This window comes from Peromyscus californicus, unplaced genomic scaffold (genome assembly GCF_007827085.1).
Source record: "Peromyscus californicus insignis strain IS unplaced genomic scaffold, ASM782708v3 Scaffold_9__1_contigs__length_137607984, whole genome shotgun sequence".
In the NCBI taxonomy this organism is placed as follows: domain Eukaryota; kingdom Metazoa; phylum Chordata; class Mammalia; order Rodentia; family Cricetidae; genus Peromyscus; species Peromyscus californicus.
Window position 1 is genome coordinate 100,332,099 of NW_026294617.1, and position 15,915 is coordinate 100,348,013.

At 43.1% G+C, this 15,915-nt stretch overlaps 1 protein-coding gene across 1 annotated transcript in view; it reads right to left on the reverse strand.

The window, feature by feature from the left end:
- Synpo2 (synaptopodin 2) overlaps positions 1 to 15,915 on the reverse strand; it is a 172,148-nt gene that overhangs the window by 46,434 nt on the left and 109,799 nt on the right. Inside the window, exons 2-4 of the mRNA XM_052731240.1 lie at positions 9,177 to 9,328; positions 4,833 to 5,623; positions 378 to 2,572 (exon numbers count right to left, since the gene is read on the reverse strand). Of these exons, the coding sequence (XP_052587200.1) occupies positions 378 to 2,572; positions 4,833 to 5,623; positions 9,177 to 9,328 (3,138 nt within the window). The remainder of the gene's footprint in view (positions 1 to 377; positions 2,573 to 4,832; positions 5,624 to 9,176; positions 9,329 to 15,915) is intronic.

The following is a 15,915-nucleotide window of genomic DNA, read 5'->3' on the forward strand; positions in this document are numbered from 1 at the left end:
GAGCACAGCTATGTTACATTAAAGGCTGTGCCTCCAAGCTTGGTTACTCTGATCGCTATCTGTGGCTAAAGCCTAAATCCTAAGCATCCTGCTTACTTGATGTAATGACACACACCTATTTTGGGATGTCACAGATAGTTTTAAGTGTGCAGAGGAAATAAATGCATTTTAAGTCAAACTGAGTTGGGGTTTTGACCCAAAAACATATTAGTATGCTTCTTGGACCCAGATTGGGAGGTAACGTATCTGAAATTAAGTAAGCTGAGGATCTGCTAAGCATTCTCAGGGACTCAACACTGCAAACGATTCATTTCAAGCAAAGCGGACACTCAGCTTCAGCTATGAGATCACTCCTTCACGACAGACGGTTTCCACACCTGTACTGTGACACCGCTTTTCTTGGCTGAGAACTTCGGCCTTGGTGCCACAAAATACGATGAGGAGACTGATTCTGGCTTTGGAGAGGTGGGAACACTCACAGGCACCGGGGACGCACTGACTGGGGAGGTGGCCTCGGCGAAGAAGGAGGGCTGAGAGGTATAGGCCGGTACCGAGTACACAGATGAAGCCTGCGCATTTGTGGGAGAGCCAACATTCACCTGTCGGGGAGGAAGGGCTTGCTTCATGGCCAGGGTTGAACTGACCTTGACTGTTGCCTTTTGAGGGAGGCCATCCTTTGAATCGGGAGGTTGGAAGGTAAACAGAGACGCATTAAGCTGGTACGGTTGGTGCTTCATGACATCCAAAGTGTTAAGAGGCTTCTTGCCCTTTTTCTTGCTCGTTTTGGAGGCCTGGGCAGCCGGTGGCTGAGACTTGATGGCAGCCAGTGGATATGAGGGGGAATGGATAGGATTGTAGGCCACAGGAGGGGGTGCTCGAACATTGGAGGAGTACTTCCAGCTGGCGGGCAGGGATGGAGTGGGAGACTGGGCCCGAGCTGTGTGGGCCTGCACTGTGTCGGAATCTACCACATACTTCTCCATCCTCGACTGCCTTTTAGCAAACAGTTGGGCTCCTTTCCCGCTCATTCCAGGAAGCTCATTGGATGGTCCCCCTGCCCCAGCATGCGCAGCATTTACTTGTGGTGTGGGTGCTGATAGCTTGGGTGTGTAGTTATGACTGACCACTGCTGCCTGGGGCCCTTTGAAGGGACCAGCCAGGTTCAGTGCGCTTGCAGGCCGGGCAGGTGGGCAGGAAGGCTGAGCTATTTTGATGGAGGACACAGCTGTGACCTGTGGAGGGTTTGGTAGATTTGATGTGGAGAAGGCAGGACGCTGGGCTGGGGCCACTCCTGGAGACCAGACTGGAGAAACTGGGGTTACTGGTTGGGAGGAGGATTTGACCGCAGGCTTTGGAGCAACCGGAGGTGGGGTCTTTTGTTTGGCAGAACTTTGCATGAAGTTACAAGCCTCTGCGCCTAAGCTGAGGTAGTCTTCTTCAGGCCCAGAATCTCCTCCAGCTCCAGTGCCCCGCTTCCCTTCTGCATTTTGAAGAAGTGACAGGAGTTCAGGGTTGGGGCTCACTTTGGTTTCTTTAAAAGTAAACATGGGTTTTGTTGTGCCCCGTCTTTTGGCTTCCTGCAGGATCCCTGTTCTTTTTGCCGGCACTGCGATCCTCTCATCCCGGGAAGCTATCTGCTCAGATGCATCATAGAAGGCTGGTTGTGACCACGGAGCAGGCTGGGGCCATGGAGGGGGCTGTGCTGGGCCAGCGATTGGACTTGATAGCCCTCTGGAGAAGGCTTCAGGTGGAGGTGAGACGGCAGAGTAAGGTGGAGGAGCAGGGAAGTCGGAGACCGGGCTTGTCACACTCCGTGTTGGGGAGAAGGGGGCTGCTGGCTGGTTCATAGTTCCCAGGAAAGGCTTGGCGGTTCTGTTCATGGGGATCATCCTCTGGGCCCCTGCTGTCTCAGACACTCCACTGAAGCCATTCTGTTGTGGCATGTTGCCAAGACTCCGACCCATCTGGATGGAGCTCTCACTCACAGAGCTCTGCATTCTCACGGATTCCTCTTCCTTCTTTTGATAAGAAGTCAGGGTTCCCAGACCGTCCATCTGCAGCCCATCTGGTCCTCTGCCTGGCATCGCACTCACCTTCTCCTCTTCATTTTGGGCTGTGAACTGTTCCATCCTCTCTCTCCTCTTAGCAAACATGAGCGCTCCCTTGCCTGTGGTGTCTGGCAGCATCTCCATCTTGTCCCCTCGGCTCAGTTTCTTTTCAATGTCCACCAGTCCAGAATCCCAGTCAAAGTTCACAACCTGTGCGTTGTCCTCAGGGTCAGACAGGAACTCTTCATCCACTTCGGACTCGCTCGTTCCAAGAAAGGCAACTTCGCTTATCTCGTCCTTGTCTCCTTCTTCCTGGTCCTCTTCCTCCTCCTCTCCTCGTTCAAGCTCGCCAGTACCGTAACTGACTAGGGTGTACTTCCGGGCCCTCCGCCGCCTCTTCTTAAACATCAACACCCCCTTGGAGTTGGGGTTGGGAGCATCCGTGAGAAGGAGAGCGATGCTTTTGCATTTAGACTTAGCTTCTTTCACTTGCTTTTCAGACAGACTTTCACTCCTCCTGAGCCCTAGGGAAAGGACACAAGTGGTACTGAATTGATGGATGCAAGGAATAATCACAGCAATTGATTCCCAATTGGGGAAAATGAATATATAAAAAAATTCTTATGAATGGGTACTGGAATTTGAAGAAACCTAAGTCATGTATTTTTCATTCACTCTGCCCAGACTCTCTGTGTTCTGGGAGTGCCCATGATCAAATACTGAACTACAGCACTTTTCATTTCTTTTCAGATTTGCACTTATATAATAGTAATATATAGCACAGTACAACATCTTGTACCATTTACTCACCTAAACACAGCTTTATATATGCTGACCTACAAGATGGCTCACAGCTCTCCCCCCACCGTGGATTCTTAAACTTTAACACAAAAATAGGTTGGGAAGTGCCAGTTCATAGGATATGATTGTATTAAAAAGAATATACTTTCGGAACATAGTATGTTTTGAAAACAAGATGTACTTTGTACTGCCATATGTAAAAGTAAAATGTTAACACTGAATGCTTCAATGCCGTGCACTTAAATATTGAAGCCTCTTCTTTTTGACTTTGACAACCAGCTCAGATCTTTCCATTGAGCAGCTGAATTAATATAAATTCACAATACTGAATTAATAATTGACTGTACTGAGTTAATAATTAGCTGTATTTCAGAGTACTAGAACATTGTGCAAGTCTCTAATAAAGTCTAGGTTCAACACTAGCTACACAATTCTCTAAATGTGACAGCAGATACAATGCTGTTTAAGTTGCGGGAAGAATAAGTGTAAACCTTGGGAATGTTTAGAAATTATATGAGGTCTTTGAAACTGATGCAGCCATCAATCATGCCATTAAAAAAGACCTTGGCAGTTTTCAAATGACAGACTTTATATTTTCACTTTATTGTTATAAGAAATTAATGGGAAATTAATTTATAGCATCAATTAATTATAACCACTTTTAATGAGTATGATCCATGAGCAAATTTTATAATATCTGGAGCTAAATGAAGATTTCAGAAAAATAAGATACTTCATGATTGAAATTATTTTTTTGTTGTTAAAAGTCAGACTTGGTTAGTCAAAAAAAAAATAGAATGAGCGAAAATCGTTTTAGAGTAACCTTACAGATATTTTTCTGGTGGTCAAATTTTGTGCAGACAAACTAGTTCAAACTCTGGCCATTATTAAGTATGCTTCTTCTTTGACTAGTGATATCACAGCTTGTTATTAAACTGACAGTAGCAACTGTCCGTTCACTGCCACCATGTGAAATCCGCACATGCTGTCATGGCGCTCAGGGTTAATATGCTATATATGTGAGGGTGTCTAAGGGATAAGGAGCGGCGGCGGCGGCGGGCACTTGCCAACAGAGCTACAAATGGCTGTGCTAAAAATATGCACCCAAAGGAACAACAAGGACTAGAAAGCTGAGGTATCACTTGGGGTGACCAACTTCATTGCTATCGTGTACAGTCAGCCTTTGCAGCCTCAACGTGAACCCCAAAGTCTGCAAAACTAAAGAACCATGTCTATGAAAGAAAAAAATAATGGCGCTTAACTGCCGTTTGTGACCTCATTCTATTTATGACCTTAGTAACCCAGATAAAACAAAATGCCAGCAGGGGCCTTGCGTTAAGCCCCATTTTCTGTGGGGGAACCCTGCACTGCCTGCCCATGGCCCTGGAGACCAGGCCTGGAAGGTGAAGTGCACCGCCACCTAGTGAGCCTTCCACCCGGCAAGGATCATGTAACTGCTGGGCATCACACATGCCCCTGTCCATCAAACACTTCTGCAAGCATCATCAAGCCGCAGAATGCCTTTTTTTTTTTTTTTCCAAAATGAAGCTCTGCCTTTCATATCAGTGTGGAGCCTGCCTTAGAGGCACTTCAGAAGAAGGTAGAACTGTTTTTGTCATTTAAACTGAACCCGCTTAACGACTAATACTCTGAAGAGTATTTTAACACGAAATGTCATAACATTCTTCAACAAATAAAAAGAGGCACATTCCACATTTCTTTAACAGTTCCTGCGTCTTGGGGGATACCATGTTTATGAAAAATATTTCAGTCCAATATGAAGTTCAAATTTACTGCTTCCAATTCCAAAACTGGTATTCTCCACACAATTTATAGCTGTTATTTTGTGCATTAATGAAAGCATTAAAGATGGTAAAGGGGCATAAGAAAAATCTTTTGTAAAATATTCATGCAGTCCAGCTAATAAAACTACAGTAAAATCCCAGCTCCCAGGACACCGGCCCCCAGCCCGGCAGGACTTACGAGCATGTCGTGCTCTGTGCTTGTGTGGTCTGTGGTCCTTTCCTGAGCGTTGATCGTCCCCCTGCTCGGTGCCTTCTGGTGAGACCGCAAAGGAGACCAGAGAAGGAGGTGCTTCTGACTGCCCTCCTTCCACCCCAGAAGCCACACACCCCTTTCCTGCCTTCACCCGGCACTCTTCTGCCTTCTGCCTGTCACAGCCCTCTAGAATCACTTCCACCTGGGGCAGCCCTGCGCCTCCTGCTTCTCTTCCTTGGCTCACTCTCAACTCCCGGCCACTGGAGGTCTGGATTGTGGTGCTGGACAGCAGAGAAGTGCCTGCCTCCTCAGGAGCAGCGATCGAATTTATGTGGACGGTCTTCTCGTGCTGTGAACTCCAGTCTGGTTCAGGAGACTTGGATTTTTCATTTCCCTGGAGAGCCACTATAGGGCCACGAGTGCACTGATGTCTTTCCTTTGGGAGGGACAGTTGCAGCTCAACCACACAGCCTGGCTGGCCTGCTTCTGCCTTTTCCCTTAAGATGACCTCTTCTACCAAGTGTCCTTCTTGGGAGCCAAGCATCTGGGGAATGTTTTCTCCTGTTGTACATTCCGCATAACCCCAATCATTTCCTTGGTCATCGGTTAGGGGAAGTCTACTTTGGACTGGAGCAAGAAAGAAGTCTTTGCACTGGGGCTTTGTGGCTGGAAGAATCTGCAGGGTGGTACTTTCCATGGGCCCCTCATGTGGAAGATGTTGGTGGTTTATGTTTTCTGTTTCAGAGTCCAAAGTCTCACTTGTTCCACTAGATGGTCTGTATACAAAAATAATCCCAAACAATTAAGTCAGCTTGTATCCCACCTGCCAAAGGATTTCCCAACATTTATGATGTTTCATGCGTGGTTCAATAGAAATTACCCCAACAACTGCAACGTATTAGAAAACAGAACTTGACAGCACATCTACATGACTACTAAAGAGCAAGATAAAATTGCCTTTCAAGGACAAGAAAATTGCTTACAAAAAATTTGAAATCTAAACCCATCTTTAATTCAGCCTTCACTTATAAAAAGCACTGGATAGAGCTATCTGTGTGCCCCTCACTTGAAATTGGGTTTTCTCAAGGAACTATGTTTGCTGTAGGTGACCAGGAACTTCAGTGTCCTCTGGAGTAAATTTTGGCTAGGACACCATCAAGTCACATAGATACATCCAGAGCATCAGATCAACCTTAAACTAGAAACCATTTTTAGACATTATAGACATGGTATATGCTTGAAAGGATGAAATGGAAGTCCATTTCTAAGCTCTAGCGAGCAGAGTAGACCCCAGCCCAGATCCCCTAGGCAAAGAGCAATCCTGTCTATGCTGCAATGAATTGCTAAGTCATATGGTATCTACAATCTGAGATGCCATCCCTTCTCTTTGTGCCTGTCACTTCCAGCATTTTCCTTAGAGAATCTCTGTCCTCAGACTGATTCTTTATCTTTGCAAAGGAGACCAGAGCTATTCCAAAGTCCCCTCTGAGGAAAACCTCTCCATTCACAGTCAGGTTTGCATATTTGGGTTTGTGAGAAGCAATGTCAGTTTGGGAGTCAAGTAACTCCTTCCTAAATCTCCAAGCTCTAAGCCTGTTTATAAGAGAAGTGTCGTTCACAGAACAGCTGTTGGAGATGCCTTCATTTCTCATACTTGTCAAGTTTTCAAGCAACTTCCTTAGGATGGATCCTACTGGTGCAGGGATCATCCACACAAAGAGGAGCTCCTACTTCTCTTGTACTCAAAGGAATTTATTTACTCTAGAATTATGTGGGAGTGGAATTTTAGGTCAATGTACAAAATGTTTATCTCTGTGATTTTGACTACATTTAGAAACACCCAACAAAAATCAAACCAATTGTTGCTTTCTCTATGCAAGCCATCTGAAAAACTTCATAACAGTATACCGTTTAAAAATTATAAAAGCAAAACAAAATAACATAAAAGTAAGCCAGGTGGTGGTAGTGATGCATGCCTTTAATTCCACCTCTTGGGAGGCAAGGGCAGGTGGATCTCTGAGTTTGAGGCCAGCCTGGTCTATAGAGGGAGCAAGTTCCAGGACAGCCAGGACTACCCAGAGAAACTCTGTCTCAAAAAACCAAGACCAGTGACAACAACAAACAAAACAAAACAAAAATTACACTTTTTGAAATATGTTGTTAGCAGATTAGGCTATTCTTTTCACTTTTTGAGACAGGGCCTTTATACTGTAGACCACGTGGGCCTGGAATTCACTCCATAGCCCAGGCTTCAAGTCATAAAGATCCTCCTTTCTCAGCCTCCTGGGAGTTGAGACTATAAGGATGAGCTAGTAGTCCAGGTAGTTCATTCTCATGTAGGAAATGATGAATACCTCTATGCAACTGAATCTGAGAGCACCAAAGTCAGAGAGGTTTAATCTAACTGAATTTGGGATAAAGGTAGTTGAAATCACTTTGAACTATTGTATTCATCAATTATGCATCTAAGAAGAGAGTAGTTTCAGTTCATCCTAGCCTTATAGACTGTGATACAGGCAACCAGGCTAGTGCTAATATTTCTAGGGGACGGAAATGAAATGCATACACATGAATAAAAAAAGTCAAAGACATGGGAGGGAGATACATGCACACAGGTACTCAATCTCACTATTTGTACAATTAGAAAATCATTTGCTTTTGTTTTTTATGATTTTAATAACATCTAAGGTAATAAAGATTCAGTATTAAATGGCTAGTTTTTGTTTTGTTTTTAAATAATGCTAGCCAGCCATCTCTTGGTGTAAAGTCAAACTCGGGTCCTCTGGATGACTGTCACATGACTGAGGGTTGTTTAGCTTCGGGAACATGTACAGATGTCCACATTACTGTTGCTTTAAGGCTCATAAATTGAACATTTCATTTGAATACCATCCATTGACTATTTCTTTTTTAAAATGTTGACTGATTTATTTTATTATTTTATGTGTGTGAGTGTTTTGCCTGCATGTATATATGTGTACCACATTTATGCCTGGTGCCTTTGAAGGTCAGAAGAGGGCCTCCAACCCGTGGGACTGGAGTTACAGACAGTTTTGAGCTACCATATGGGTGCTAAGAATCAATCCATGTCCTATGCAAGAGCAAAAGTACTCTTCAGCATTGTCCCAACTCTCCAATTAACTGTGTCTTAGAAATTAAAAATACTTAAGAGAAAAACAAAACAAAACGTGAGCAATTCGGAGCAGCAGAGAACCAGTCCATTTATTTCTAAAACAAGGTAGATACCTAAGTTTGAGCTTTGAACTAAATGTTTTTTCATGTCATAACATCATGATGGAAACAGGAACCAGTAGAACATGTCCCAGACAAGTATGTTCTGGAGAAACTGGCCTCGTTAAGTCAGTAAAGACCCCAAATGGGAACAAAATAGAAGAGATTGATTCCCTGTTCAAACGTAGTCTCTTTCCAGAAGGGAGGACGGAAGTTTTCAAACATTTAGTGACTGACAGAGAGTGGGGGCAAACCCAGGAACAATGCTATCTCAGCAGCGTTCCTGATACATTGTTTGTTTTGTTTCTGTTATTTTTTGTTGTTTTTGTTTGTTTGGTTGGTTGGTTTTTAAATAGTTACTTTTTTACTGGTTACTTTTAAAATCAAAAGGCAACATTATCAGTAAGTGGGATCATATGAGCTTGATGAGAAAATATTTATATACAATATACATGCATTCATACATACACTACACATACACACACACACACACACACACACACACACACACACACACGACTCATATATCACATGGCAGTGTGTGGGGGATGTTTCTTCTACACTGTAAATAATACTTTGATAGCACCAAATCTTTATCTAGCCTGCTTCTCCATACCCAAATATGGTTTTATTAGAAGTCCTGAGAAGTAAAAATCTACTTTTAAGCTTTTTGTTCCCCACTCCCAAGGCATCATTTCTGTATAAAAAAATATTGTATTGGTCAAGAGTTCAATGCACAATCATTTCCAATTCATCTTCTAAGAATTATAATTCCCAACCTTACAGAAACTCTTCACCTTGGAAATGGTATTGTTGTGGTTAGTACACTGATCTTTCTAAAAAGGTGGTCCAAAATACCGAAGATTTTCAACCAAGTACTTGACATAAATATTTTCAAGTTAAGTCTCAACTAGCTAGAAAGCTCCATTGAATAGAATTGCTCGTTCTCACACACTGTGGTGATCTGTTTAGCTGTCCTGACTTCCTACACAGTATCATGAGCTCCCTCATAACTCACAGGACCTCTATTTGTAGACCCTACAGTCATTCTCACTTAGCCTCAAGAAACAAATACTTCTGCCAACAAATTTGCTTTACCTTTTGATAAGCAAGTGGAGAGAGTCTGTTATGCTCTCCATGAGCTTGATGACTTCAGGGTAGGTAAGGTCTGCACAGGAGTTGCCATTGATAGACACAACTTCATCCCCCTCACACAGGCCAGAGTCTGATGCTTTGCTCTGGCTTCGAATCTGGGTGGAGAAAAAAAAATGAGGCAATAGTTAGAATCACATAACTGGTAGAAACTCCGTCATCTTCTCCAAGAGAGACGTAAAAAGGCCTGGAAATTATGAATCCAACCTTGACTTTTACTTCATCTGCTAACCTATAAGTCCATCTTAAATACTTCTTGCCTCCTACCAAACACACACATACACACACACACACACACACACACACACACACACACACACACACACACGATTTCTGATTTACCATAAGACCATTTAACTCATAATATTGAAAGGAAATAGGAAACAGGAACCAGAATAAAAGAAATAGAGAATGAGGAAGGATGGGGAAAGACACTGGATATTTTTATTGATGCAGAAAGTGACCACAGGAGCTTGGAACACTGACTACAGGAAGCAGATGTTGGAGATGGCCTTTCAGACAGACAAATGCTGAAAACCACCCCAGTAACCCAGGAGAGCATGTGAGTAGGATATTAAAGAGTAAGTCCAAGGAAGGACTCCTTGCTAAAATGAACTCTTCAGCCAGGCATGGTGGCGAAGGCACTTTGGCCAATTTGGTTCCACACAGATTATTCCAGGTCAGCTAGGACTACCCAAAACAAAAAACCCACCTACTAAAAAAACAGACAGAAAAAAAAGTAGTCAGGACATGTTATTAAGGACAAATTTTAGCAAAAAGAAAAAATGATGACAATTAGAAATAAAAAAATAGAAATAACAGCCATGCTATAGAAGGCCTGCACCACATTCTGAACGTGGCTGAAAAAAACAACTGAACACAAACCTGGAAGGGACTCTAGACTATTGGCATAATGGCAGAGGAGTCCCATCAGCTCCACAGTGAGCAGATGCGGGGGGGCTAGCATCCTGTGTAACTATGCCCCCACAGAACTGGATGCTAACCTCAGGCTGCCCTTTCAGGCCCACTTTCCTGCTCCCTTGGGCAGTGGCCTCTGGGGACCCACAGGCTGGACTCCCTCGCACTCTGGCTTGTGGTGGTTGGAGCTGGTCAACGGAAAGCTCTAGTAAGAGTTCATAGAGCGTGGGGAACAAGACAAGAGGGCTCACCGCCTCCCTTGGGGTCTGCTGTGCTTTGATTTGGCAATGGCTCTGCTCTTTGGTCTGGATAGTTCTAATTCTTGTCAGTCTGCTGTCCCGTGGCCTTAACTTTTGTTATGCTCCAACAACACACACTGTCAACTTGAGTCTCTAGGCCTAAGGTATCCAGACCACAGGGTGCCGGGATGGATTCTAAATTCTGTACCCTTCACGGTCCAATCTTACTCAGAGGGGCCCTTCAACAACAATAAAGTCAGAGTTTTAAGCAGCTTTTGAGCTTGCAGAGCAAGGTGACAAACTGCTTCTTGGAAGATAAGTCCCCAACACAACAGAGATGTCTGTCATCCAAGCACGTGTTGCTCGGGAAACATGCAGTCCATCACTGTGCTTATGCTTGTCAAGGGGAGCTTTTAATGGTGTCTGAGTAAGCCGATGCATGAGCGTCGGAGTCATCGGCATTCTTCAGTGCGTGTGTGCTACATTCCCAACCAACGGCTAAGACTGTGCTTCCCTGGTCTCCTTGTTTGTCTGCAAAACAGAGCTGCTGTGCCCTCAAGAACCACGGAAAGGTGGGCCTGGTGGTGCACACCTGTAATCCCAGAACTCTGGAGTCTGAGGCAGAAGAATTCCTGTGAAGGAGACACTTCCCAAACAAACAAACATACAAGCAAAAACAGGTAAGAATGGTAATAGTTTCCTTGCCCTGATGATTTTCTGAAAGACTAATCTTTTTCTCTTTTAGTTGGTTTTGATTTTATCTTTTTGGTTTTCGTACTGTTTTTCTTTCCTTTTTTTTCTTTTTTCTTTTTTTTTTTTGTGTGTGAAAGATAATATGAAGTTGGATCTGGGAGGAGTTGGGGGCGGGAAAAGAAGATGATCAAAATACATGGTATGAGAAGACAAGGATACGAAAGAACAGACTAGAACAGGGTAAAAAGCAAGCCAAGTGAAAACTTCAGTGTCAGAAGCAAAACGCATCCTGGTTAGCACAGAAACTCAAACAAGGAAGATGGAGAAGGTCCTTGAGAAAACGCCTAGCATGCACGATAGAGAAAAAAAAATGGAGTAGATTAACAGTCAGTGCAGAGGCCTGACAAGGGTGTTGATGAGGCTATCCCACTCCCGCCCCTGCCTTCCAGTGTTCTGTATGTGCCACAGAGGCTGACAAGAGTCAGTTTTCCCAGGCACTCACTCCTCACCAGGGAGTGCCAGCACAGCAGGTATACCGGTAAAAAACTTATTTATTTATTTATTCATTTGTTATGAAACAGGGTCTCCTGTAGCCCAGGCTGCCCTTGAACTCCTGATCTCCCTGCCTCTGCCTCCTACATGCTGAGATTCCAAGCCTGTGCTGAAAGTTGAATTTGGAACTGAGCTAAGGAAAGAGGCATCCACTTGGGAGGCCCCCCGTTTGGTTGGTACTGATCTGCTGGATGATAGCTCTCTGGTTCCTCAGTTTCATGGCTGCATATTGAACTCTGGACCCAGCTGAAATCCCAGGAACATCCTGGCTCCTCACTTTCCTTATTAAGACAAGTGTTGTCAATCCCGTGAGCAGCCAGCCAGTTCCTCCACATCCTTGAGGTCACTGCTGGAGGCCCTTCCTAAACTCCACCCTTCCAGACTTGTCAAGAATTCTACATGATATTTATTGAATAAAAAACTTTTCCTTTTGGATGGTTGGTTAGTTATTCTTACCCGTAGAACAAGTCACCGTAAAAGTAAAACACATTCCTGGCAGCAATTTTGGACATATTCCTAGAACAGTAACTGACAGAAGAGAGGGCCTTAATCCAGGGGGCTGAGCGCTTAAGAATCAGCATGCCAATGGGATTCCACAGGCAGAAACCATATAGCGATGCATCAGCTATGCGGTGTGACGAAGCCACCGCCACACTGTTAGAAGACCCACAGCTACAAACATGGAATGGTATTCCTCACCTCTCATTCTCCCCTGAGAGTGTAAGCGTCTTAGCTCTTCCAGAAAACACAGACAGACCAGAGCCTGTGCTGAATGTGTCCCTGGGTATATTTTTTTTTCATTACATTAAATTATGAAAGCCTGTACAGAGATTTAAAACTATATAGGTAGATTCTTTTGTAACAAATATTTATACAGAATGTGAAAAAAGTGCTTTTTAAAGAGTTCATTTATAAAGCATTTATTAAGGTAAAAAAAAAAATGCTCACATGCCCCAGAGATGTGGCTCAGTGGTACAGTACTTGCCTAGTGTGCTTGTGAGCGTGGATTCTACCCATAGATAAAGTGGGGGAGCATGACTAAAATTTATAACAGATTAACTTCATAGTCTCTTTCATTGGAATTGATAAGAAAAAAGCAGAAGCAGACACATTATTTGGGTTTTCCAAATCTCAATTCATATTTGTCAACTGGGCACACAACCTATTGCTAAACAATTCTTCATATTCTGTGTTTTTATTCCTTTTTATTGAAAATAGATTTTCTTCCTTATAATATATTTTGATTGTGGTTTTCCTTCTTCCACCCAACTCTTCCCAGATCACCCTCTCTCCCCACCTACCTAACTCCACACTCTTTCTTTCTCTATCTCGTTAGAAAACAAACGGGCATCTAATAAAACAAAATAAGAACAAGAACAGGGCAGAACAAATAAACCAGCAGGGCTGGTGGAAGAGCCAAAGGAAAAGCACAAGACACACACACAGATGCAGAGACACAGAAATGCCATAAAAAGACGAAAATCGGAAACTATACTACATAAGCAGAAGACCTGCAAAATTATAAAAAAAAAGCCAAACAAAATATTATGAGACAGAAAACGCCCCCAAATACCATTGAGTTGTTTTGTGTTGGCCATCCACTGCGGCCCTTGGGTGTGGCTTGTATACTCAGTGGGACTTTAGTGGAGAAAACTAGGTTTTCCTTTGTGGACTGTTATCAATTAGAGACAGGGTGAGGATGGAGGCTTGTGTGCACTTCCCTCTCAGCCTTGGGACCCATCTGACTGAGACCTGCACAGGCCCTCTGCATGCTGCCTCAGTCTCTATGGTTTGGTAAGTTATCTGGGCAACCATGTTCTTGCTAATGTGTCAATGTGGATGGGGATCTCACATGGCCCCCCTGGTAAGTGAAGAGCTACAGGCAATCAGTGACTACAGAGAGAGAAAGAATTGGTCTTCTGTAGGGATGAGCCCTGTAACTGGTTATCTAATACCAAGTTGTCAGCCCTAAATACATACATACATACATACATACATACATACATACATACATACACACACACATACATACATACATACATACACACACACATACATACATACATTTTGTGTGTGTGTGTGTGTGTGTGTGTGTGTGTGTGTGTGTGTGTGTGTATAGTGTATATGTGTGTGCGTGATGGTTCACATGTGTGGATGCATGTGTGTTTGCCCAAATGTCTTTCGTGTGGTCAAAATACAAGAAAAAAATTTCACTGAAAATTTTCAGATTAGTAAAAGGGTATCAGTCCTTTTCTTTGTCTTCTTAGTTTTATACGATTCTAATAAACCTTGTTTATTTTAGAGAAAGTTGGAAGTGGTAGACAAACATGTACCCTTACATTACTGTGCTTAGTTGATTCTACTGGCAAAGCCACAGGATAAGGGCCAAAATCTAAAAGCACATGAAATACTAGACTGTTTCACCGATGAGCAGAAGCACCGATTCACTCAATAGGATTGGATGTCTCTGCAACAGTCAAGTAAAATAGTGATTCTAAGTCTTCAAAATGTTTAACTCATTTGTAGTGGATCAGCATGATGCAGAAGCTCATGTGCTCCTTCAATAAATGTTCATTCTCGAAAAACTAAAGAAGAAGCCGGACAACCCAAAGGCGTGATTAGACCCAAGGCATGCACATGCATGAGGAAGGGACCCACTTTAGAAATTGAAGTTTTAATCCAGAGAATTGAGAAGGGATGTACAGAACATTCCTGAAGTAGAATTGGGATAAAAAGAGGAGCAGTAACTTCTTCAAAAAGCTGAGATGACATCAGTCCCCAGCTACTGGACACACTGAGAAGACAGGGGTGAAGCATGGCAACATGGCCAGAGCAGGGACGATGTATTGTATCAGGAAGACTGAGCTCTTCAATGGGAGGGCTGGTCACACATTCATATTCCGACATATTAGTAAATCAGGATTTAATTTAGGCCATCATTCAAATTCATGTAACTAAAGTGGCAATGATCCAATGTAAATCTTAGGCGCCATCAGCACTCCTGAAGATGACAGAGACTTCAAAGATACTCTGGTTTGTAGGTTCAAGCATTTGTACTATTAGAAATAAAAAATGAGAAATTTAAATTTTATTAATTTGCTTAAAAATAGCAGTGACATTTAGCATAAAATGCATTTTATGCACCCCTGTAAGGCATGTTTTCTAAAACAGAGACATTTTAGTGGTAATAGTGGCATTATTACTTTTCAGTTCTGTAAATTTCTTCCGTCTCTGAGCTTAGTAGATGACAGGCTGGTGTCTTACGTGCTTCTGCACACACCTGCTGTGTGTTGTTTGTGTTGGTTAAGGCATAAGGAGGAAATCAAGCCTCGGGCAGGCACAGAGTTGTAAATGGAATCCTTTTTTTTTAAAAATTTGATTTGAACAGTGAATTTTATTGGTCTGGTTTGTTTTGTTATTGGCAATTAACATGTTAAGAACAAGATACGTTTCACCAATGTCATTTGGGAATGAGGTTCTGCCATGCAGACACACAGAGCTCATGCTTAGAGATAGGAACTGTGGGCTGAACTATAACATAGTCTCCAGATTCATATGCTGAATTCCTAATTTTCTGTTTTTGAAAATATATTTTTTCACATAATATATCCTGATTACAGTTCTCATACCCTCCTCCTGTTTCCTCTCCATCTCCCCTCCCATCCAGATCCACCCCCTTTCTGTCTGTCACTAGAAAACAAACAGGCTTCTCAGGGATAATAAAAAAAATACAGCAAAAACAACATATTGGAGTCGAACAAAGCAAAGCAGCAGAGGAAATGCGCCCAAGAAAAGGCACAAAAACCAGATACAGATGCAGAGACCCGCTTGTTTGTACATCAGGAATCCCATAAAAATACTAAACAGGAAACTATACTATATACACAAAGGACCTTTGAGTACTCAGCCCTAAACAGGATGCTGCCATCAAATCCCTCCCCTCCGGGCTCAGGGGACCCATAAGATAATTTTTGGTAGTATTCTTTGATACCAAATTAAAATCAATAAACGATGGTTTCTAAAGTTTCAGTGTGGAATCTGATCCTGCTATAATGAGCTTTCTTTATATCCTGTTGAACTAAAAGCCATCGGCCCATCTGAACACAGAGGTTCACATCTAGAATCCCAGGACTTGAGAGGTTGAGACTGGAGACCTTCCATGAGCTCCAGGTGACCTGGGCCACACAGTAAGTACCTGGCCAGCCTGGGCTACGGTGTGAAGCTCTGTCTCATAATAAAAAATGAAAAAAAAAGAGAAGAGGATACTAGTATGTTCACATCTT